At 38.5% G+C, this 24,880-nt stretch overlaps 1 protein-coding gene across 2 annotated transcripts; it reads left to right on the top strand.

Moving 5' to 3' along the window:
• Positions 1 to 7,657: 7,657 nt before the first annotated feature.
• Positions 7,658 to 24,863, top strand: LOC121637189 (sodium-dependent neutral amino acid transporter SLC6A17-like). 2 transcript variants are annotated; one of them, XM_041981186.1, is made up of 12 exons: positions 7,666 to 8,083; positions 10,766 to 11,230; positions 14,415 to 14,572; positions 16,124 to 16,250; positions 17,753 to 17,934; positions 18,036 to 18,146; positions 18,224 to 18,465; positions 19,201 to 19,393; positions 19,475 to 19,667; positions 19,934 to 20,093; positions 20,217 to 20,379; positions 21,174 to 24,863. In XM_041981186.1, the coding sequence occupies exons 2-12, from the start codon at positions 10,948 to 10,950 to the stop codon at positions 21,579 to 21,581; spliced, it is 2,220 nt and encodes a 739-aa protein (XP_041837120.1). In that variant the 5' UTR covers positions 7,666 to 8,083; positions 10,766 to 10,947; the 3' UTR covers positions 21,582 to 24,863. The 2 variants fall into 2 exon arrangements, with proteins under 2 accessions (XP_041837121.1, XP_041837120.1); XM_041981187.1 differs by lacking the exons at positions 20,217 to 20,379; positions 21,174 to 24,863 and having other exon boundaries at positions 7,658 to 8,083; positions 19,981 to 20,088.
• Positions 24,864 to 24,880: the final 17 nt, after the last annotated feature.

Below are 24,880 nucleotides of genomic sequence, written 5' to 3'. Positions count from 1 at the left end.
GTGACTGGTGTGGTCACACTAAACCATGTGTGCTACTGTGGGACTGCAGTGACATTTTGTACAGCTTTGTACTGCTAATTTGCAAATACCACGCAAACATGTAAAATCAGATTGTAAACACAGGCAGATGGTAATTACCTGCATGTTAGAATGGATATGGTTGGAAGCCCAGATGGTTCAGTTCCATCGCCTGTATAAAAAGATTGACATAGCCACTGTGATACGTTCATTTATGGACACCAGTTTTCCAGCTTCGAGTTCAACATTTTCACCCTAGCCACCAAATGTGAGAATGATCAAAACTAAGCATGTCCATGTGGCCTCATCCATGTGGGTTAAAGAAGGCATGAATTTATTTTTCTCCAATGACGTCATATAAAATTATTTCACAGCCCATGTTGTCACTTTATAGAGGATAGTCAGATTAGAATCAGATTTCAATGCACCTGAACATTGAGTTGATTTATTAGCTCATACCATCAGAAAGGTAGATTTTTGAGTGCTGACAACAAACCCAATAATCTTGCTCTTCTTTAGCTCTGAGGAAACACTATCTATGATTTCCAAAAAGAGCACCAGGTTTTCACTTTGCTTCAGTCCATTTTAAATCAGTTTTGGGCCAGAGAAGACTGAAGCACATCTGGATAATCTTTGCTTTTGACTCTTTCTTTGCATGAAAGAGCTTTAACCTGCATTTGTGGATGGCATGGTGAACTGTGTTCACAGACAAGTGGAAATGTTTCTGAGCCAGTGCAGTGATTTCTATGACAGAATCGCACCCAGTTCTAGTTCTGCCTGAGAGCCTGAAGAACACGGATGTCCAGTGTTGATTTCAGCATGCACACAGATGTCTCCAGACATCAAGTAATTTTACATTGAGAGATACTACTCTGACATTGCTCTACAAACTGATGCGTTTTTTGCAGGTTGCTTAGCCTCTGCTTATTTTTACTTTTGAGATATTCTGCTTATCTTAGTGCTTTTTCTGTACCTCATCATGTTCCTGAACTTTTGCAAGTTAACCTAATTACCTACAACATGTTCATCTAGCTCTTTCTTTTAAGTACAAATTTTCTAGTCTTTTGTTGTGACCGTCCCAAGTTTTTTAGACATCTCTCTGCCATAAAAGGTTTATGTCATTTGCTAATCCCTGCATCCTGTTTTTATGCACATTTTGCACATTTTGTCTCAAATATGTTTGGAGCAAATCAGAAATAGTCAGCTTTTAATATGTTTGGGCTAACCAAAAAAATTAAAAAATAAAATAACAATAGCAATTGTGTCATGTATTTTACAATTGGTCACACCATCATGAGTTAAGATTTACAATCCAGTGCTAGAAAAAAAAAAAAGAAGCAAGAATTAGTGTAAACTCCAACCACAAACTCTGTAGACCGTCACAGTATGAAAAGCAATCAGTGCCAGGACATGCTTTCAGTAAAGAAAGAGCAAAACTGCAGCTTTTTCAACCCAGATGGGATTGCCGGGTCATCTGCTAACCAGAGAGGGCAGCAACACCACTGTGCCAACAGTCCCACCGGCCTACAAGACTGCTGATGCAGGCTGAAATGAGCACCCCAGAATTATCTGAGTTTATCACTGAGTGGCACGCTGTTGTCCAATTAGCAAATACCCTGCAGTCATTGTGGCTGTGCTACTTTGGTCAAGGACACTTAATAGTTTTTCATTTCATAATAACATCACTCAGAGCATGTATGTTAGTGGTGCATATCACAACTTTTCACTACTTTTGTTTGAGATGGTTCTCTGCACTCACTTGTCTCCTTTAAGAAGAGGTGATAAAAATGTTGTGGCAGCAAAAGTTTTGGAGGAAAACTATGATATATGATCACCTTCTAACAATTTTACACATCAAAACTTATAACAAAATGAGAGAAAACTGTAAAGAGATGAAGTTTAGTTAAGAGTCATCTATGTCACACAGCCATTTAATAGACTTAAAACAATTTCCATCTTCTTCTTAGATGATGCCTTTTTACTTCACAGGCCTCAGCCAACCAGGACGGAGCAATTTATCACGAGAAAAATCCAGTGAAGGGAATGCAGAGATGAGACAAAGTCTGTCATATGATCCTAAGGTTGCTGTGGCAACAGCTCCATAATAGGAAGGTGTGTTAAAAGCGTCACTCAGTGAGGATCTGCAGTAGAAATATCAGCTCAGGCGTGAGTATTTTGATTCAGTCTGAGTCAGTTTGTTGCATATGGTAATGCAAAGAAACACAAGGACAGGAATCATAATCCACATAAAGGTCACAGCCTACATTTTGGACTCATTTCAATCTGTATTAATGGTTATAAAAGGAGATTATTAGCCTGTCCGAGTGTTTCAAGCTTGTTTATTCCACTTATTTACTCTTCTTTGTCATGCATTATTACTGAGAATAATTTACAGGAATATCTGCATTTGTAGTTGATTCAGATGAGGGGAAACCACATTTTATTATAACAGCCATGGTGGCAGACGTGTGGGAATAGAAAATAAAATAAATCCTTTGGGTCAACATGAAAAATGGCCTCTTGATACTATCTTCCTCCCTGGATATTCTGTTGGATGGTGCTTGATTTATGGTCCCCTAGGTGACTGTGCTTGCTGCAGTCATGTCACATGTCCAGTGTCTTAATAGAGCAGTGACCACCCAGTTTAAATCCAAAGACTTAGAGTTTGATTAAGGAGATAAAGTTTTTAGCACAAGGTTATTAGAGTGCATGCTCAGAAATGTGGAAAATCCTTTTATAAAGAGTTGAAATTCCCAGAAAGACTTTATTGGATTTCAATTCAGCTCAATTAAGACTCATAAGAATTTAGTAATAGCACAACACTGTTTTATTTGCTGTTAATTATTTGGTATGGGTATGCTAACCTATTGATGCTTATTCATTGCTGAGCAGAGGACAGTCTGAAAGTGACCAAAGAAAAACAGGACTAAATCTGTTGTTTCTGTCACTGTCCTAAAACAGCATGTTAAGCAAAGTCCTCTATTGGCCATTTGGATGAGCAAGACAGAAAATCAGCAGCTAAGCCCACAGAGACAAGAGGTCAGGGTGGGTAGAGAGGTCAACAAAACATCATTAAATCTACAAAACATGGAAGAAAGCTGTATGTTTTCTGCCTTCAATCAACAATCAACCCTCTTTCAGTTGACTGTGATCAACCCCTAAAGCCATGACGAAGACCTGACTGACAAATTATAACTTTGATCCAGATTCTGTTTCCAAAATCTGAACAATGTTCAGACTGATTGCTGTATATGCAGTATAAGACATGTAGATGTAAAATTAGCTTATGCTACATTTAATCTCTAACAAGAAGAGTTCACTAAATGGTTGTGAAGCCTTTACTGATAGTGGTACATTTACAAGTTTGTAATGCCTTTGGTTACACTAACACTCCTGCACAAGCAGAACTGGTGGCAATGAATTTTATATCAACCAGTATAGATTGTATGTGCGAATTGGAGACAAAAAAAAAAGTCAAGCCAGCTTTGGCTGCTAAGATATTGTCAGTAAAAATGCAAGTAAGAATCCAAGAAAAATTTGTGATGGTCCAGATTTAAAAACAGAGAGAGAGAGAGATCAAACAGGTTAAATAACCTACTCTAATTCCAAACATGAAACATGGACAGGAGTCTGCCACTTCAGCTTTGAAAGTAAAGGGTCTCCCTAAAGCATCATTTTTGGATGTGCAGAATCTGCTGAGCTGCTATCATAACATTCAAAAGGCATATCACTATGACATGGGAAATGTTTTCCACAATAAAGATTCATTGTATATTGTGATCTCTTCCTCCCTAAACATGTGATCCAAATTAGGGCTGATTCATCGAGGCACATATTTGTACAGCTGTGTTAATTTCACCCTATTTCACCAAATAACTCCAAAATCTCCCCCTAAAAACATGATTTTCATTAAATGTTAATGGGTTGAAAGATGCCTTGAACTGGAAGATTTACTCATAAAGGCATACATATGAGTGATTTTTTTTTGTTTGGTCCTGAAGAAAATTTGTATAAAAATTAAAAGCATCAGACCTCAGATAAATAACTCAACTGAGCGATCTTTTCTTAGTTTGACTCCAACGCAGATCTTTTTCCACTTTGACCTCTAACTTTTCCACAGCCAAAGCTAAAGAAGCAACAAGTGTGTTTTCATTTACCCTTTATTTTATTTAACTTTATTTTACAACTGCACTATATTCTGTGTTTCTGTGCTAGCCTAACCAGGGACAAGGACTGCAAAGACACACATAGCATTGGTTGCATGTTTTATGTAACACTGTTTTAATGTAATGTCCCTGTCAATTAATTTTAAACATTAAAAAAATGTAAAATAGGCTGTTTCTTGCTAACTGAAAACTGATATGAAGAGCTGCTGACCAATATGGGACAAGCTGGGAATGAGAATGTGCTGAGTTGCCATTGGTATAGGTCATAAGAATGCACCAATGTGTTTGTTTTATTAGTCGTAGATGGCAAAGACAACAGGTTTTCTTAGTTTGTCCTCCTCAAAGCTTGGTCCCACGTGTAAACTTCTATGTTATTTGGTTTGAGTCCTATTTAAAAGACAGGGACTACTTCGTGTCTTTAGGTAACTATAAATCTGAGCAAACCAAAATAACCCATGGAGTTCCCCAAGGCTCCATCTTGGGGCCACTGCTGTTCAACATCTAATGCTGCCCCTCACTCAACTTCTGATAAACAATAAAATGTTACCACAGTTATGCTGATGACATACAAATCTACATAACCACCTCACCAGGAGACTACAGTCGGATCCAAATTCTGGTCAACTGCATCGATCAAATCAAAGACTGAATGTGACTGGATGTCCTTCAGTTAAATTAAAACAAAACTGAAATAATAGTTCTTGGAGCCAAGGAAGAAAGATTAAAAGTCAGTACTCAGCTTCAAACAGCTAAGTTCAAAACTAACAACCAAGCCAGAAATCTGGGAGTAGTCATGGACTCAGACCCAAACTTTAACAGTTATGTTAAGGCAGTTGTGAAGTCAGCCTATTATCTCTTAAAGAACATATCAAGGATTAAAGGACTGATGACTCAGCAGGATTTAGATAAACTTGTCCAAGCATTTATCTTTAGTAGACTGGACTACTGTAATGTTGTCCTCAGAGGTGTCCTTAAAAAGTCCATCAGACAGCTGCAGTTAGTCCGGAACGCTGCTGCTCGAGTCCTCACCAAGGCCAAGAATGTAGATCATATAACTTCAGTCTTCAGATCTTTATACTGGCTTCCTGTCTGTCAAAGAACTAACTTCAAAATCCTGCTGGTAGTTTACAAAGCACTAAATGGTTTAGGACCAAAATACATTCAGGATCTTCTGGTTCATTATGAACCAGCCAGATACCTCATCAGGATCAAATCTACTTTCTGTTTCCAGAGTCAGAACTGTACTAGGCAGCGTTCAGCTTTTATGCTCTTCATATGTAAAACAAACTCCCAGAAAACTGCAGGTCCGCTGAAACTCTCAGCAGTTTTAAATCAGGATTAAAAACTTTCAATTTGCTGCCTTTTATCAAAACAACTTAAATTTCCCTCACTGGAACTTTATTTCTCGCATTTTATCTATTTAATTTGAGCTTTTTTCTTTCTGTTTTTATTTTATTTCTTTTACTTTTTTAAAGTTTGTTTTTAATGCACTTGTTATTGCTTATTGCACCCTGCTGTAATGCTTTTAATGTTTTATGAAGCACTTTGAATATTCTTGTACATGAAATGTGCTATACAAATAAACTTGCCTTGCCTTGGAAACATGGAAACGTTACTTTATTTTGTGTGTGTGCATGTCACATTTAAAATTTTCACTTGTTTGTTTATTGTGGAAACACAACAACTGTTAACAACCAGAATGGTGAGACAGAAGTTTTGCATTGAAGCTTTAACTCTTATTTAAACAATTATTGTTTCTAAAGACTTCAGTGTAGTGTAATGTAGTGTAGAGTAGAGTAGCGAAGTGTAGTGTAGTATAATGTAGTGTAGTGTAGTGTAGTGTAGTGTAGAGTAGTGTAGTGTAATGTAATGTAGTGTAGAGTAGTGTAGTGTAGTGTAGTGTAGTGTAGTGTAGTGTAGTGTAGTGTAGTGTAATGTAGTGTAGTGTAGTGTAGTGTAGAGTAGTGTATTGTAGTGTAGTGTAGTGTAGTGTAGTGTAGTGTAATGTATTGTAATGTAGTGTAGAGTAGTGTAGTGTAGTGTAGTGTAGTGTAGTGTAGTGTAGTGTAATGTAATGTAGTGTAGAGTAGTGTAGTGTAGTGTAGTGTAATGTAATGTAGTGTAGAGTAGTGTAGTGTAGTGTAGTGTAATGTAATGTAGTGTAGAGTAGTGTAGTGTAGAATAGTGTAGTGTAGTGTAGTGTAGTGTTGTGTAGTGTAGTGTAGTGTAGTGTAATGTAATGTAGTGTAGAGTAGTGTAGTGTAGTGTAGAGTAGTGTAGTGTAGTGTAATGTAATGTAGAGCAGTGTAGTGTAGTGTAGTGTAGTGTAATGTAATATAGTGTAGAGTAGTGTAGTGTAGAGTAGTGTAGTGTAGAGTAGTGTAGTGTAGTGTAGTGTAGTGTAGTGTAGTGTAATGTAATGTAGTGTAGAGTAGTGTAGTGTAGTGTAGTGTAGTGTAGTGTAGTGTAGAGTAGTGTAGTGTAGTGTAATGTAATGTAGAGCAGTGTAGTGTAGTGTAGTGTAGTGTAGTGTAGTGTAGTGTAGTGTAATGTAATATAGTGTAGAGTAGTGTAGTGTAGAGTAGTGTAGTGTAGAGTAGTGTAGTGTAGTGTAGTGTAGTGTAGTGTAGTGTAGTGTAGTGTAGTGTAGAGTAGTTTAGTGTAGTGTAGTGTAGTGTAGTGTAGTGTAATGTAGTGTAGTGTAGTGTGTAGTGTAGTGTAGTGTAGTGTAGTGTAGTGTGGTGTAGTGTAGTGTAGTGTAGTGTGTAGTGTAGTGTAGTGTAGTGTAGTGTAGTGTAGTGTGGTGTGGTGTGGTGTAGTGTAGTGTAGTGTAGTGTAATGTAGTGTAGTGTAGTGTGTAGTGTAGTGTAGTGTAGTGTAGTGTAGTGTGGTGTGGTGTAGTGTAGTGTAGTGTAGTGTGTAGTGTAGTGTAGTGTAGTGTAGTGTAGTGTAGTGTAGTGTGGTGTGGTGTAGTGTAGTGTAGTGTAGTGTAGTCAGGGTTGGTCACTGACATTTTTTTAGCATGAAATAGCCCACCATGTTTTTTCTCATTCTGCCTTCATGGGCAACTTGCTGACAGATGAATAAGCTACACTAATTTTCGGACAAAACCATCTTCTTGATTAGACAGTCAAGACAGTCAGTTACTTATCAGACTGTAATTTTTGTCCACAATGAGCCTCTCTGGATGAGATTTCTTGAGTAGCTTTTCAGTTTGGACAGAAAGGGCACCTTCCGAAAACAGTTTCATACAGATGGGCACATAAGAGATGATTTAGGCCGATATATAAATAGAAAATTGTGTGATCTATTTTCTTAACATCTATATTTAGCCTTTCTCTGTGCTCTCAACACTACTGACACCAAAAACTGTGTTGATTTTAAAACAGACTACAAGCCAAAGCGCATCCTTCCCCGTTGTCCTGTCAGCGGGACTGACACGGAATGGTTTAAAATGTCATCAATTGACTAAACGAATGACGAAAGCTGCGTCAGAAAACCACTTCCTCAGGTAGGAGTGGATAACCTTGACAAATCCGCGCTCAGTTTTGACCCTCTTTTGTTTTTTATTTTTGGTTTACCTTGCAGCATCACTCTTCCGGTGCAGAGATGCAATGACGGCTGTGAGCCTCAAACAACAAGTGACAAAGTGGCAAGTGATTGTTTGTCATCGCACATAATGAGCGGCACTCTGTGCGTCACGGTGCGCTCCGGACTCTCCACCCTGCATGTTAATTGTTGGCGGCTCAGCGTGTGATGCTCCGTCCTCTCAGTGTCCTGTGAGCGCGCAGTCAGGACCACAACGATACACACGCGCTGGTGGACATAAAGGCTATTTATGCCTCTCTATATTTATTTCCAAACAACTGGATATTGCTGATCGCGCCAAAAGACTTCTGGTAAGGAGGAAAATATTTGTTCTAGCATTCCCCCAGCCAAACCTTCTTCTTCTGTCGGTGTTGACATTTGGACGCAGGTATAATTGCTGAAGTTGACAGGCTTCTTAAAAGAGTTTGGATCGCAGCGTAATATCTTTAAATACTTGGTGCAACTCTTGCTTTGAATCTTAATAAACTTAATCAAAATATACATTTGTACGAAGAGTAAAATGTGCCTTTGTTTACGCAGGGGTAAAATAATCGTACGTGACCTTGAGTGTGCAGCCTCTAGAAGTCGTTGCATCCCTCATGACGAGCATTTCAACCAGAGGCAGAACTCTATCTGCTGCTGATGTAGTTGGTCTTCTTGGTGAGGGATGCGTGCTGCTGCTGCTGCTGATGCTGTTCATGAGCTTTTTGACAAGCCACTGCTGCGCTGTAGGGATTAAGAAGAGATTTTTATTTAAAATAAAAGAAACGTAAAATGCATGTCCCGTGATGTTGCTGTTCTAAATTTGGATGGGGTTTTATCTGCAAACTACAGATCAGTTGGCTGTTAAAGCCATGCTTCAGACTTCTAAGTAGAAATATCTTTTGAGTCAGACATTTAAACAAGAAGCTGATGGATGCTAAACACATGCAAGGCAGACCGAAACATGTGACCGTGAACACTTATCACTATAACTTGAATCTGTTCAGTATAGAGCGTCTTTCAGCTGGTGTGTGATATGTGGTCGTTTTATTTGCATGTCAGTGTAACCTCACTGTTGTTAGCAACTAAATAAGATGGATGATGCAAATAATTATTTTAAGGAGAGGATTCAAACTATATACTGAAGTGTTAAAGGCATTACAATTTCAGCATTTCCCTTAAGTATGAGAACAGCCGTTTGATTAATAGTAGTTAAGATGTGTAACTTTTTGAGTTGTGTTGTGTTGATTGAACATTTTGATCATTATATAGTATCAGTTTCTAGCTGTTTCAGTCATTCCTTCATTGAGTATCCCAAACATTCCCTGTAGCTGCAGCATCCTTGTACTTTATTTGCTGTTTTTTCTCATGTGTGATACTGAGACCAAGTTTAGCTGAAATTTGAACAATTTTTTGTTGTTTTCTTTTTTGTGGATGCCAGCATTTCCAGTGTGTCAGCTTTCTTTGCTCACACAGATTTGAGACCCACATTTTTTAGCTTAATCAAGAAAATAATTGTCCATTGATTGATAATGAAATATGAGTGAGTGCTGCTTTTCTGCTCATGGCATTATGTATTTCTTGAAAGAAAGAATATAATATTTGCTCTAATGCAGAAAAATATTGAATCCTCTGATGTGTCGTGTGTTTAGAGTGAGCTTGACACCCAGCTGTTGGTGTGGTGCTATGTAGAGAAGTAAAGATGATGCAGGATTCCCACATGGTCCAGAAAAAAGAGGATAAACCCACTTGTGAGAACACAGGCTGACTAAGCACTGACTTGGGATCATCTAAACTGTGTGTTGATTTTTTTTTTTTCTAGTAGGATTATTGGTTGGGTGAGCTGATGTGTTCCCTGATGAAGTTGGCAGGATTGATGTTGGCACCCACTGATTCATATTTTGTGTGTTGTACAGTGTAGAGTTGGATTGAATAAGGGGGCGGACAAGCAGGGCTGGAGGTTTTACAGTTAATGCACACAGGATTATAAAGACTTGTGAATGGCCGCACATGGATTATTGCATCATAGGCTCATCTTGACATGCACAGAGGAAATACGTTTTTTTGTTTTGTTTTGTTTTTTTATCGGGAAAGAAAAAGCACAAGGTGGATGTAGCCTTCTTGTCTTTCCAAAGAGGGATTGTGGGGCATTTCAGGTCTTTATGGAGAATCAGCTGATGATGAGAAAGCTTATTTTGGGCTGATGTAAGCAGCTAGTGCAGTGATGATGATGATGATGGTGAACGTCACTGCTGTTCCACAGCATGTTGGGCACAGCATCTTCATTCAGGTCTGAAGTTGTAAGATTCACTTCAATGGAAATTTTAGTCAGTCTTAATCACTAAGTGTGTGAGAGAGTCTTTATTTACATTTAACGCTTTATATTTCCTGTCCAAACTTTGCAGTTTTGGCGGCAACTCACTCAATGAGTAATAATTCAACACGCAGGGCTGTGAGGTGGATAAGGAGAGCACATGAGGGCACTTTATCCAGTGCATCATGTTCACTTCTTTTATTACGTTTGGGTTGAACCAACCACTCCCTGTAAGAGGGGTCGAGATGGATGTTGCTGGGCGGCTTCAGAGGATTAGAGGATTTACAGGGAAAAAAAAGCATCACTAAAGTTAAGCTTTGCAGAGCAGGGAAATTAAATAGAACAATTTGCAGGATTGGGAATTTTTCAAACCAAAAATGTTGCATAAAAGAGGAAGAGCCATGGGAGGTTTAGTTAACTAACTGGTGTGACAAATGCTCTCCTGTCTCTGCGTTAGCAGCTTTCATGACTCTGGAGAAACATAACCATGTGTTACAATACAGTGTTTTATTACAAGCTTAACCGAGCATTAAATGGAAGAGTAATGGAATCAGCAACTGTGTGAAGTCTTATTTAAGAACTACAGGCAGGAAAAGGAAGCATAAAACTTTACTTCATTGTAATTTTTAACATACAATTGTCCAATAATAGTTTGCTTGCGATTTCTAACTTGACCTTTCTATTTTCCTTGATGCAGGACTAAAGTTGAGAACTGGAACCCAGCTGTCACTCTTCAGCATCATCCCTATAGCTGCATCCATTTTTCTCTTCTCTACTCTTTGCTTCTGTCGCTTCTTTTCCTGTTCCTCCCAGTCTCTGTCTTTCTCTCTTTCTCACTCCACCCCCACCCCTCTCCCAACCCAACCCTCAGCCTCCCTGATGCCTAAGAACAGCAAGGTGACACAGCGCGAGCAGAGCCATGAGCACGTCACAGAGTCGGTGGCTGACCTGCTCGCACACGAGGAGCCGCTCGACTACAAGAGCAGTTCCCTGAATGTCGGAGCAGCCGCAGGGAAGAAGGTCCCGCAGATAGAAGTGCCCGAAAATGACGGGCGACCCGCTTGGAACAGCAAGCTGCAGTACATCCTGGCCCAGGTGGGCTTCTCTGTGGGACTGGGGAACGTGTGGCGCTTCCCTTACCTGTGCCAAAAGAATGGAGGAGGTGAGCTGGCGGATGATAATCATAACAGTCTGAGCCTTTTTTTTTTTATCTTTTCTCCCCCTTTTTTTCTCCCTGAAAGCCATGTTCATCTCCTGCAATTCAGTACACGTACCACATGCCTGCATCACATGTCCATCACAAGCAACCATCTGCTTTCTGTTTACACTGGAGCATAAATAGCCAGAGTACAGCATATTGGAATGGTATGCATTTTCAGTTAAACTAGTGAAGAGGTCACCAAGAAAACATTTTCACTTAAAAAAAACAACTGTTTAAAAAAAAACTCCATTTAGACTAGGCTTTAATTTAAAATTACTACTCCTTGTTATGTTACAATATGACGCATAGAGACAGATGGTGCACTCAAACAGCAGGCATCATGAATGGTTATGGCAGAATGGGAAATGGATGAAATCTTGGGTTTCTCTCAATGAAACAGTTTGACCTCATTATGCAAAGTGCCCTGCAATGGCATTTGGCACTATTAAAAATTAAATGAAGTTAAATATAAAAAAAAAATAATGCTATATTAAAACACACACACACACACATATATATATATATATATATATATATATATATAGTTGTTTGTTACATATTTTTATTAATTGTTTGGCAACAATCTGTCATTCTACGAGCCCCTACTGAGCACTCGACATTTTATTGTTCTGTGAGCAACGAAATGGGGAGTTAAAAAAAAATTCATGTCACACTCTGTGGCTGATGCAGAAAAGCTGTGCAGGCCCAGTCAGTTCTGATTTGGTACCAAGATGACAAAATGAAATGTTTTATGAGACTGAAACAGCATTTATTGTTTGTGGATGTTTGGATCTTCAGTAACAAAGACTGTTTGGCCGCAATTGGACAACTGTTTCACTTTGAACAGCCACTAATATGAGCTCTGTATTTAGATGTATGAGGAAAACATAAGTCGAAGGGTCAGAAACTCCAGCTAAAATCTTACATTTGACAAGGATATAGTGGTGTGAGGTTCGAGGAAGAAAAGAGGAGACATTTTTTTTTATTAGAAACTGTAAATATAACTGTAGGATGTGATCAGACTGGAGCTGTAGTGCATAAACATCTCATTACAAACAAAGCTGCATATTTGAGTTTTTTAAGTGATGCAAAAACACCTCATCCTTTAATAAAATGTTTCCTTCCTGATGAGAATAGTCTCTTTCAGGACAAGAAGGACAGTTTCATCTGTTGGGAAGGCATGGCCACTAAATGTTTTGATGAAAATTATACAAGTAAAAAAAATTCACTGCTGAGATTTTGGAGTGATGCAGGGTGTTTTTTTATGTTAATCTGCATGTACTATGTGGTCATAGCTTCCTGTTTGTCTGTGGAATAGTTGTGTGACCTCAACCATCAAAAACTACACAGCACTTTCATTCAGCACCGAATTGCCAGGAGAGCAGCTGTATTGTGCAGAAAAGTCTAAAAATAGCTGCACTATTGATTACTACAGGGCAATGCAGGCTGAGCTCAACTGATACTCTGGTAAACAAAGAGGAGCTGTAGGGAAAGCATTAATGTAACAGTATAGGGATGAGGTCTTATTTTTCACTGGGATGCATGTATGTAATCAGACGTGTACACACACAGTGTAAACTTGTGTTCACTCTCTGGGAAAACAGCTTTACTGTCTGTGCCTGATTTACTGTATGTTGGATTTATTGCTTGTAGGCTGAATTTACTTTCACAAGTTTCACCTCCAGACTTGTCAGGCCATGCCCCATTTTTCACTGTGTAATTTGCTGTCTGGCAGCCAATTACTAACACATTTAAAGGTCCAGGTTGTCTGGGAGTTGGTCCTGTCACTGTGGGCTCCCCCCACCTCTAACTACCTCTTCTCACATCTTTTTCTCTTTCAACGTTCCCTCTCGTTCTTCCTCATTTGTCTTTATGCTTGGCTTGAGCTGCAGTATATCACTTCTGCTGTTTGAGCTGGTCCATTTTCAACAAGGTGTGATGGAGTTTATTCATTTAAAGCTGGTTTGCGGATCCTGGCAAAACCCAAAGGTTCTTTACTACTTCATCCCTCCTTTAGTTTTCTTGATTTAGCATCTTTGCCTTGATACTCCACCTACTGTGAGACGTGTATCGATTAATGTAATTTCTTCTTTTGACGTATTCGTAGTTGATGTTTGCCAGCTGTATGTCTTTATATTTGGACTGATAAATCACCCTTCATACATAAAACACTGCCACATCTTGATTTATCTACACTGAATTGAACTCCAAAGGGTACAAATATAGACTTCTTTTAAGATTAAACTCAATTTCAAAGTGTATATGTCGGTGACGATAAACTAAATGACTGCATTTCATGGTACAAAATAACTTATATCGGTAAAAACAGAAGAGAAAACCTTATGTAACATATAAATATATTCATATAAATCTTTTTTCCCCACTGGCATCAAAATGTAAAAAGTAGGATTACAGAATAGTATGATCTGAAACTACAGCTGTCACATAAAAATGCTATATTATGCAGGAGAAGACCATGATTTATATATGTTGCTCCCACTGTGTCAGAGACATGATGTGTCAGCTTATTTTTTATTAGAAATGTCAAAAACAGCATAAAACAGCAACACCTCTAACCCAAAGTTCACTACAATTTAGTTTCAAGTGAGTTTCTGGTCTCATCAGAATCTGAACATGTCAGGTTTTATGTGTAGAGCTGTGATATAAAATATTATAGTTAGGTGTTGGTCTACTGTATGCCAACACACTACTTTCTACAAGTCTATGGAGCTCTGTTTACTCATTTGTTTTTTTGATGATATTAAAGACGAGTGATATCCAAAACTTTGGTAATAATCAGATCTGGTAAATGTAAAAGCCTTTGCACATCATTCACATCAGTATTATATTTGTCAAACCATGCAGTGGCCCCATGCACTTGATGGGAGCACGGACATCCTGGAAGAGACTGCTCCTTTTCACCTTTAATGTTTTTCTATTTTATGTCTGTTTCTATTTATAACATTTCTTCTTCAGTTCTTTTCATTTCCATTAAACTTTGAAGTGAAACCAACCAATCATAAACATTAAAATGTCAGAACCTTGTAAAGATTAGTTTAGTATATAAGGTAGAATAGCCAACTTGAAATGTCCACTTTTATGAAGTCTGGAAGAAATCATCTAATTATATCTACCTCTTTTCAAGGTGCCTATTTGGTTCCTTACTTCATCCTCCTCCTCATAATCGGCATCCCACTTTTCTTCTTGGAGTTGGCAGTGGGGCAGAAGATCCGACGTGGGAGCATTGGAGTGTGGAACTATGTGTGTCCACGTCTGGGTGGGATCGGGATGTCAAGTCTGCTGGTAAGATTTTCTTATTTCCCTTTAACCAGCATAATCCATTTATTATGTTTATAGCTGTAAGCCCAACATACACACTTGGCAATACTTTCTTCAGCTGTAGCTGTTAAATGGCACCCAGGGAGAGCAGTTTGACAACAACATGGTGGGGAAGTAAAGTGAGGATCCTCCGATAAGAATCATAGAAGCTGCAGTGAGGGAAACAGCTGTCAAATCCTGCAGCTACACAGGAACACGTCTGCTGAATGTGCACCAGCTCCTGGATAAAACAACCAGAAGCCAAATCTCTGTCTATGTGATTTATGATGGTTTTCGTGTTTTTCTGCATCAACAAACAGTTCATATTTACATACCGATCAAGACGTACGTTTCCCCTTCAAACATAGGTTTGCTTTTATTTCTGGATGTCCTGGATGTACTGAAGACATCCAAACTATAAAATTACTTTTTAAATTCTTCAAATTAGTCCACTTTTGTTTTAATAACATTCTTTTTAAGGATTCTTTGGGGTAATTGCAGCTTTGAAAAAGTGATAACAGTAAAAAATAAATAAATAAAAGTCAAAATTTAAGTTTTCTTTACTCTCCTCTACACAGAAAGAGCCTAAGTTTTAATTTGTCAACATGCCAATGTGCTACATTTCCATGCATAACTATGTCTACTTTTCACATCTTGCTAGTGCTAAACTGGCCACAGACTATTATAAAAAGAAAGAAAGATACAGCACAGACCATGTGTAAGAGATCATATTTTAATATTTGTCCCACACAACGTATTCAACAGTCCTTGTATTTCTTGTCCGCTCGTGAGTCCTCACCTTTCTACTGTAGTCTCACTTGAAAATGGTTACGTGTAGATTTAATCTGCATGATTAGCTCTACATGTTAGAAAATACAAGGATAAACCGTTCCAGCTTATATAATTTTTATATTCATGTGTCATGATTCTCACAGTGTACAAGCTTGAATATGACACCACTTTGTTTAAGACAACTGGACAGATGTTTCTGGTGGGACTGGGCTGAATATGGAAAATTTGCCATTTGTTTTTATTTGGTACTGTATATTTGTCCATGCATACATTTACATACATATATATGCATGTATTTATGTACGTATACCACCACAGCTCTCTTTTGGGTTTATGAAACCCACTGATGTGTTTGAGAGTGAAAGTAGCCTTTCTTTAAAGCTGCATGACTGGCACAGAAAGAGCTATAAATACCTCATAGAATATCACAGCTGAAAAGAGAGCACTTTAATTATTCATGCTTTCCTCAACCTTATTTAGAGTCTGAATGTCCTTGCTGGAAAGACTGCTAAGAAGACTGTCAGCAACATGGGACATGCACAAGGCATTCTGCCTCATTTGCATGCTACACTCACGTTGCACAGATGTTCTGCATAGAATTGATGTTGCAAAGCTTAATATCTATCTATCTATCTATCTATCTATCTATCTATCTATCTATCTATCTATCTATCTATCTATCTATCTATCTATCTATCTATCTATCTATCTATCTATCTATCTATCTATCTATCTATCTTCTAGGTGTGTGGCTTTGTGGGGCTCTACTATAATGTGATTATTGGTTGGAGCATCTTCTACTTTTTCCAGTCCTTCCAGTACCCTCTGCCGTGGAACGACTGTCCAATCAGAAAGAATGGGACGCTTGCCAGTGAGTGACTTTAAATATGAACTGACCAACAAGTCAAACCACAACAGGACTTTTAAAATGTACATAAGATTCTTTGTCAGTCTAAAATTGTGCAAACTCTGCACTGTATTGCTACATAATACTGTTACAAGCTCCAAAGTTCAATAGTTTTGTATCTTCTTTATAAAAACAATAAAGCTTAATTTATATTAATACAGCTGAATTTCCAGTAAAGCTGCTCTTATGCATACATCTTTCAGTACTTACGTCAGACTGCTAAACGTGACAGAAACTGTAACTGAAACAGCAGCATGGTTTATTTACATTTGCAATGATTCCCACTGATAAAATAAGACACTGCTAAATGTCCCAACAGAGACCACAGAGTTACAGATTTGGGCATAGTTTGATGAAAAATCCATGTAGCCATGACTGTATGACTTTCATTTATCAGCATTAAAATAGTCAGTCTACTTTAACCCAGTAGCGAACTCACTAACTTATTAAAGATTGTTTTTGGAACAATATTTTAGAACGATATTCACACACATTATTGATGAGGCCAAGCATACTAAGGTCTCAAATTTATGCTTTAAAGAGCTACAGCGCTACAATCTTTTAGAAATTTTAAATTTATTTAATGGAAAACCCCTTGAGATGCAGCATCTCGTTTTCAAGGAGGTCCATAGATTTAATTTACATCTAGCCCTTTTATCCTTAATTTTAACTAAGACATGGAAAGGAAAACAAAGTCTTAACTCCTCTACAACCGTCGCTCACAACTTCTCTGACATAATCCAGACTGAAACCCTCTAGAGTTTATTTGATAAGTGGTGATAATAAGGTAAACCTCTGGGCAATCAAGAAGCACTCAGCATGTATATGACTCAGCAAGGCTCTGCTAGCTGACAGTAGGATGGAGAGCAGAGATTAAACTGCTCAGAATGAAGGACAGCAACAGAATATTTTGCTACATCTGCTTGCCGTAGATCTGCATCCAGTGTGACAGACAAAGAAACAGGACAACCAGACAAAATGGGCAATTAATAAATGTTTTAAACAATAAATTTAGAAGATATATGCCAGGCATACTGCAGACTCATGTAAAAAGATGATCTCTGTGTCTGTATGTGTTTATTTGCCTCTGCACAGATAAATCTGCACTATCCTGCAGTTTTATAACACTGCTGACTGTAATATCATTCACACACAGTTTTCAATATTTCATTTCCTCAAGGTTTAGTGCGCATAGAAAAGAATGTCTGGTGTTTATGTGAATTGGAGGTTCATGCTTTGCATACCAAGTACATATATGACCTTGTGTAACTCACTTGTCTCTAAGAGGTGTAAACCCGCTGAGAATTGAGATATTGACCCTGAACAGACATGCTCGGTTTCTGTATGTTTCCCCCTGCTGTCCTCCTCAACCTCCTGTGTCCCTGTTGTGTCTTCACACCTATTTCTTTTCCTGCATGCTCATTATCACCCAAAGTAAACTTCCATTTTCTCCCATTGGTGTATAGTTGTGGAGCCAGAGTGTGACAAAAGCTCAGCTACAACCTATTTCTGGTACCGGCAGACTCTGAACACAACCAGCACCATTGCAGAAAGCGGCGGACTTAACGTCAAAATGACCTTATCTCTGCTGGTAGCCTGGATCATTGTCTGCCTGGCCGTCATTAAAGGAATCGCCTCCTCTGGGAAGGTAGTATAGTGAAAAAGATTAGACAGAAATAGAGGAAACAGAAATATGAATTATGAATGTCCTTTGTTTTACGTTCCCGTTTTCTTCTTCTATATCCACAGGTGATGTACTTCAGCTCTCTTTTCCCCTATGTGGTGCTGTTCTGTTTCCTGGTCAGGGGTTTAATGCTGAAGGGATCGGTTGACGGCATCGCTCACATGTTTACACCCAAGGTGATCTTAACACAACAATTTCTCACCCAAGATACTTTTAACAGTCTGGATGCTAACGAACTCCTGTCATTTCTCAGTTGGAGAAGATGATGGAGCCACAAGTGTGGAGAGAAGCAGCCACCCAGGTCTTCTTCGCCCTAGGTCTGGGGTTTGGAGGAGTCATAGCGTTCTCCAGTTACAATAAGATAGACAACAACTGTCACTTTGATGCTGTGCTCGTCTCATTCATCAACTTCTTCACCTCCATTTTGGCCACATTGGTGGTGTTTGCTGTGCTGGGATTCAAGGCCAACATCATGAATGAAAAGTGTGTTGTAGAGTAAGTTGAACATCTCTAACCACCTTCCTGTCGTGATCTATGTTTTAATTTTGTTTTTTGTATCTTTCTTCAGATTTGTACTTTAATGGTGTAGCGTTTTACGTATTTTTTCCCCCTCTTACCTAAGTTATCTAGTTGCCTTTCTCTCTGCTTAGCAGCTTCAACTATCTATACCTCTTGGTTTCCACTGATCATAGCCAGATTTTCCAACTATATACCACTTTGTATCCAGTTAGTGCTGCTTCACTTTATTTTCTCTTGTTACCAGCCTGTTTTTCGATTATCTGCACCAGCATCGCACATTTTGTTGTCTCTTCGTAGAATTATTCTCTAGTAATGCAGAGGGACACTGTCCTATCATCAGTACGGGCAGATATTCAGCCAGCTGACTGTAATGAGCCCATCAGCAAACAGAACAATAATTGATTGTGATAAGTTATATTAATCTGGAGTGTTCTGGTTGCGTGATTATCAGTGTGACAGAGAAACAGGTGGCTACAACTTCCCTCAAACTTTTAAAATGATTTTGCTGCTATGTGTTGAGCATTTATAAATAGTTTCATGATAAATGTTTCTGTGATGCTTGAAAACGCAATGCTGAGCTTAACTGAACCAAACCTTTTACATGTGAATCCTACAGTCACTATGTAAATTATAATTTCTTCTATTTAGCTTAATAGTTATGTTAGATGGTGTGTCTGTATTAAGATTATTCTAATCCTTTTTTTTCTGTAGGAATGCTGAAAAAATCCTGGGGTATCTCAACTCTAATGTCCTGAGTCATGATCTCATTCCTCCACATGTAAACTTTTCCCATCTAACTACATCAGACTATGCTGAGATGTATGGAGTCATCAAGACAGTGAAAGAAGACGGCTTTGCTCGGTTAGGTCTGGATCCTTGTGTCCTGGAGGATGAGCTCAACAAGGTGAGTCTTTGGCACATTTTACCAAATAAACCAAATCCATAGAAATGAAAGCATCTCATGTTGTTGAACATGTCTTTGCAGGCTGTCCAGGGAACTGGTCTGGCCTTCATTGCTTTTACAGAGGCCATGACTCATTTCCCAGCTTCCCCATTTTGGTCAGTCATGTTTTTCTTCATGCTAATCAACTTGGGCCTGGGCAGCATGATTGGCACCATGACTGGCATCACCACACCAGTCCTCGACACCTACAAAGTCCAGAAGGAGCTTTTCACAGGTACCTCATCTCCCCACTACCACTCTGACTCTCCTCACAAGGCATTTGCTATTAACTGAAACCCTTTACTCAGCACTTAAATGGGATTAAAGTACATCTGGGAATGGACTGCATTAGGCTTTGTATCACTGCTCTGAGTGTTCTGAATGCAAAACATTAACAGGGAATAAAACCACTCTCTGGCTGTTACAGAAAATCTTTAACTTTTTTGCATAACATCATCTGAATGATCTCCCATCTTTCCCTTTAATTTGTGCTTTTTTCAGTGGGTTGCTGTATTGTGGCTTTTCTTTGTGGCCTGTTGTTTGTCCAGCGTTCAGGAAATTATTTTGTCACCATGTTTGACGATTATTCCGCTGGTCTGCCTCTCACTGTGGTGGTCATCCTGGAAAATGTGTCCGTTGCTTGGATATACGGAACTAAAAGGTAAGACTTTAATGAGCGGGTTGCTGAAGAGTGTTAAATGTGTGTTACTCTGTAAGTGGGGAAATTATTCAAAGTGTATTTTTTTCTTTTTCTTGTTAACTTTTGCTTCTGTCTCTTTGTCAGGTTCATGCAGGATCTGGAGGACATGCTGGGTTTCAGACCATCTATGATCTATTTCTACCTGTGGAAGTATGTCTCCCCTCTTTGTCTCATCATTCTTATCTCAGCCACAATCATAGAGATGGCCATCATCCCACCAGGATATAATGCTTGGGTTCAAGAGCTGGTCAGTATGTGTGTGGGTTGTTTCTGTCTTAGAATGGCTTCAACATTATCCAACCATCTAACAAACAGTTTAGACTAATCACATCTTATCTTTATTGGATGAATGAGTTTTGTGAATATGTTTGGTTTTAAACTTAACTGACAAAACTACACTACCTGCTTCATTTTTATTAGGTCCTCCTCATGTATTCCAGAACTGTTTGAGCTAAGACACATGAACTCCTGGGATGGTGCCTGACATGAGGAGAGCCTTGTGGGTTTCTGTAGAGCTAGTAGGCCAGGCCAGTGCCTTCGCAACTTACATTCCTTAAGCTGCTTGTGAGAAGTTGTGGCCTTGCTGGGAGAGCCCATGTCAGGGAAACTGCCACATGACTGTCTGGACCCAAGATACGCTTATTTTTAACTAGTTAATTTGTGTTATTTACAATAAGGTTGTTACAGTGAGTGGTGAATGATTGGTGCAAATCTGTCACACTACCCATAATACGACCTGATGGCAGCAGCTTTCCCAAATAGGAGCTCATGTGTCCCGTCCCAAACAGATCTGAGCTGCTTTGGCAGCACCAGGAGGAACAAAACCGTATTAGGCAGGTGACTTAATTGTCAAAGCTGCTCAGTATACAAGACACTAAAAATGAGATCGGACAAAAGTAAATATTTCAAGTATGCATTAAACATAGGTGCATGTTTTTCCATCTTTTCAATCTTTAGAGTTTTTTTCTATAAATGCTTCTTTTATTTATTAATTTATTTTTAAGTTGCACATTATCACTAAAACCCTCTTTGTCCCTTTAGGCTCAGGAACGCTTTCAGAGCTACCCTACCTGGGCTCTGATCATGTGTTTTGCTCTTATCATATTGGCCATGCTTCCTCTTCCGATCGTCTTCATCGCCCGTCACTTCAACTTAATGTCAGATGGTTCCAACAAGTTGTCTGTCTCCTACCGTAAAACTATGATGAAAGATATGTCCAACCTTGAGGAGCAAGATGAGTCCAGATTTATCCTCGGTGCTAAGCCGGGTGAGGCACCATCATCAGTTCTGGCACGCAGACCCTATGTGACTCCAGCAGGAAACAAATCTCTGGATCCCAACTCTCTGTCTCCAAACATCTGCTATGGTACAAGCTACCAAAACGCTGCCATAAGCCCCACCACACCAACAACACCACCTATGCCTGTTACACCAGAGTCTGACTCTTGACTGTTGTCTAACTCTGAAATACACACCTCTGACACCCTGTCCTGTATAATACATTACTTTTCAGCCATAAAGTCTCCACCAGGAGTCACTACCAAGGATTTCCACCACTACCCTTACAATGCAACAAAACTGTATGAAAGCAACTAATAAATTACGAGCACAGAATTCCCAAAATGACACCAAGGAACAATTTGAATGTCCAGAATGTTTCCATGTTTCCCAAAATCTAGACAACTGGTCCATTCATAGTTATAAGTAGAAAAAAACACTACACTACATCTGTATATATTTAAACTCATCAGGTTTTTGTGCTTGACATCTGTTCTGCGATCTGCTCTTTTTTGCCTTAGAATAAGTAGCATCAGCAGACATGAACCCAACAGAGATGTGCACGTGTGTGCACAGTGCAGGAGGTTGTAAAGAATGAGTCGGTGTTATGCCTCTGGCTGGAAAGTTTGAAGATCTTAACAGGGTTTCATTTAGCACAGTGGCACAGAGAACTGAGGTGAATGTAAATACGATTACTTAAAGAGTAAAAACTATCCATTTTTGTTGCAGCCCTTCCAAAGTTTCAAAGCCATGTACAGATTAGATAATGTGCAGCGTTTCCAAACTTAGCATAGGCATGAAATCTGGCCTGTGATGCTATGATCTGAAAAACAAATCTCATCATATGGATTTTCTGTATTAAAAGCTGCTCTAAAGACACCCAGTTGTGTTCTGTTCAGACCCAAAGTTGACCTCTTGCTGCAGTTTATGTCTACCAGTCCTTGTTCTTGTTCATTATGTAAAGCCGTGTACAGTGTAGAAATATAATTTAGGATAATACAGTTCTTCTTAGTTGAGAATCAAAGCCATTACATTCATGTTGTCACGTTCCATAGAAAATCACTGATTAGTTTTTCCACCAAAGAGTAGGAAGTAAATAAACACTTGAAATGTAGCACAGAATAAAAAACTTGATGAGCTGAACTGCACAAAAAAGTGAACTACAAAAAGCTTATTTTAAACTTGAGACTGAAACACATGGCAGTATGATGTATTATATGTGAAAGGAAGCACAGTTTGTTCATGAGGATCTGAAGCAAGTATGAAGTTTGCTTGTTTAATTCCACAGAAGCACAAGAGATTATTGTGCACAAATTATTGCCCTGAATTGTTATGTTATTTTTAAAATCCATGCATGTGTGTAACTGAAATATGCTGTCATTGACTTTCACACTGCTATCGTTATGTATTAGATATGCATTTATATTGGAGCACAAACTAAAATGCACAAACTATGAACATTACGACCAAAACATCACAAACATAAAAGAGACAATGGACCAAAAGATTTAGGAACTTATGGAGCAAAAATCTCACCGACTGACTTGATAGTATGCAATTCTGAAAGCCTTAGAATCCTCACATGCACAAATAGAAACGTACATGCAAACTTACTGTTTTCTGTACATCTGTGGAAAGTGTTACTGAAGACGGGTACAGTTGCAATGGATGTCTTGCTGCTAATATGTTTCATGTTCGTGCACACTGGTAGCAAGTAGCTGTGCAAAACTGTCTACAAGTTGAAAGTTAGCACGGTTAAGGTCCTGTTAGAAAATTAAACATTTGTTTATTTTTTTATTACTATATTCAAAGCAATGGTGTTAAGGTATAAATGGACTATATTTATATTCCTGTATATTTGCAGCTATGTAGACGTAATGAGTAACAAAGGTCTATGTTTTACAGGTCCTTAGTATGTATATTGTATATTTCATGTTCTAATGCTTACTGAAACTGTGTATTTTAAGTCTTACCTGTTTTATTGTTGCTTGTTCTTGTTGTGGGATATAAAAATGCTGATGTATGTGTGCGATTTATGTGGCTGCATCACTCGTCAGGTGATGCATCAGCGTCTGACTCCACCTTTGGTTTACCGGCCTACTTGTTTTCAGCCACACTAGCGGTCTGCCTCAAAGTGCTGTCGTAAGTACCCTTTATTACAACGATGCCTCAAAAGTAAATTCCAGTCTAAGTCATGATTTCAGATGTACACTTATGTCGCAGTAGAGCAGTAGAAGATGAGAAACCAGAAGGTGACCACTTGTGAAAGCTGAACCGGTGGAGGCGTGGAGTCAAAAGGCAAAAAACTTTAGCTACTGTGTTGCAGCTTTTCTTTCAATTCTTAAAACAACTATTATTGACTATGGACTTATAGGTTTGCTAAAGCAAAATTTAAAAATAGACAATTTCTTTTTAATCACACAACTTCTGTGTTTTGAATGTGAGTGCAAAACTAACAAAGATCCCAATAAAACATATAGAAGTGTATAGATGCTCTTACCAGAGCACGAAGGTTCTCTTTCTCCACATGCCTGTTATCATCTGAGGTAAAGCTCTTTGTTGTCAGTGTTCGGTATGGCCACATATGCATGCTTTTTCAACTTTATTTTCAAGCTGTTTCTTTAAATAGCCAAGTGTGCATGAGACTGAGGCCAGTGTAAAAAAAAACTCATGTAATGTATACACCAAACTACATTTTGGGCCCCTTCTGGTCTTGGAATAGCTATTTCCATTATTCATCAGTTTAAAAATATTGTTTGATGTTTTTTTTTTCTTTGATGAATGTCAAATGTCAGCTACTGGTGTGGCTTTAAACTTTTAGGTCTCTTGTGTCATTTTAGTTCTTCTGAGTCTGGTAATGCTGAGATTGTTTCATGTAGAGATCTCTGTTTTGTTCAGTCTGTAAATAGTCCTGTGTAACAAAACTATTTTGAATATAGTTTTTATTCCTGTGAAGTATATAAATGTCTGAAAAAGTAAGTAGTAAATGTAACAAAAATTAATAACAAACGTGATTAATGCACTTTTTTCCACAAGACAACAAAAAACATGGTGTTTGCTTTGTTGTCCTAATAAAAGCAGTAAGTTCACAATGTAAAAGCAATATCATGTCATTTAAGCTGCAGGATAACTGTGGCTAAAAGGAAAATGACACCTGCGTGTCTCCTCATACATAATAGGAATCCTTTCCCTCCTTATAGTCAAAAGGAGATAAAGTACTATGACTTTTTTAGGTGCTTGAGTGTGTGTGTGTATATGTGTAAAAGTGTATGTGTGTATAGAGATAGATTGGTGTATGCAAGACCTTACTGAGAACACATTATTAACACTATCTGTACAGGATACCCACTAAGAAATGTCCCTTTACAGCTTTTCTTTTTTTTTCTCTCCTCAGTAAGATTGTATAGTAATGGAAAAAAATGTTTAAAAAATTAAACAGACTATAATAAAGAGTGGAAAAGCTGCTGTTG

This window comes from Melanotaenia boesemani, chromosome 3, assembly GCF_017639745.1.
Source record: "Melanotaenia boesemani isolate fMelBoe1 chromosome 3, fMelBoe1.pri, whole genome shotgun sequence".
Lineage (NCBI taxonomy): Eukaryota > Metazoa > Chordata > Actinopteri > Atheriniformes > Melanotaeniidae > Melanotaenia > Melanotaenia boesemani.
This window is presented reverse-complemented; position numbering and strand designations above follow the sequence as displayed.

Bases quoted from the DNA above. Each gene is read 5' to 3' on its own strand.
- LOC121637189 (XM_041981186.1), top strand. From the start codon at position 10,948: ATGCCTAAGAACAGCAAGGTGACACAGCGCGAGCAGAGCCATGAGCAC. The intron at 11,231-14,414 runs GTGAGCTGGCGG...CCTCTTTTCAAG, and splicing joins GTGCCAAAAGAATGGAGGAG to GTGCCTATTTGGTTCCTTAC. The intron at 20,380-21,173 runs GTCAGTATGTGT...TTGTCCCTTTAG, and splicing joins ATGCTTGGGTTCAAGAGCTG to GCTCAGGAACGCTTTCAGAG.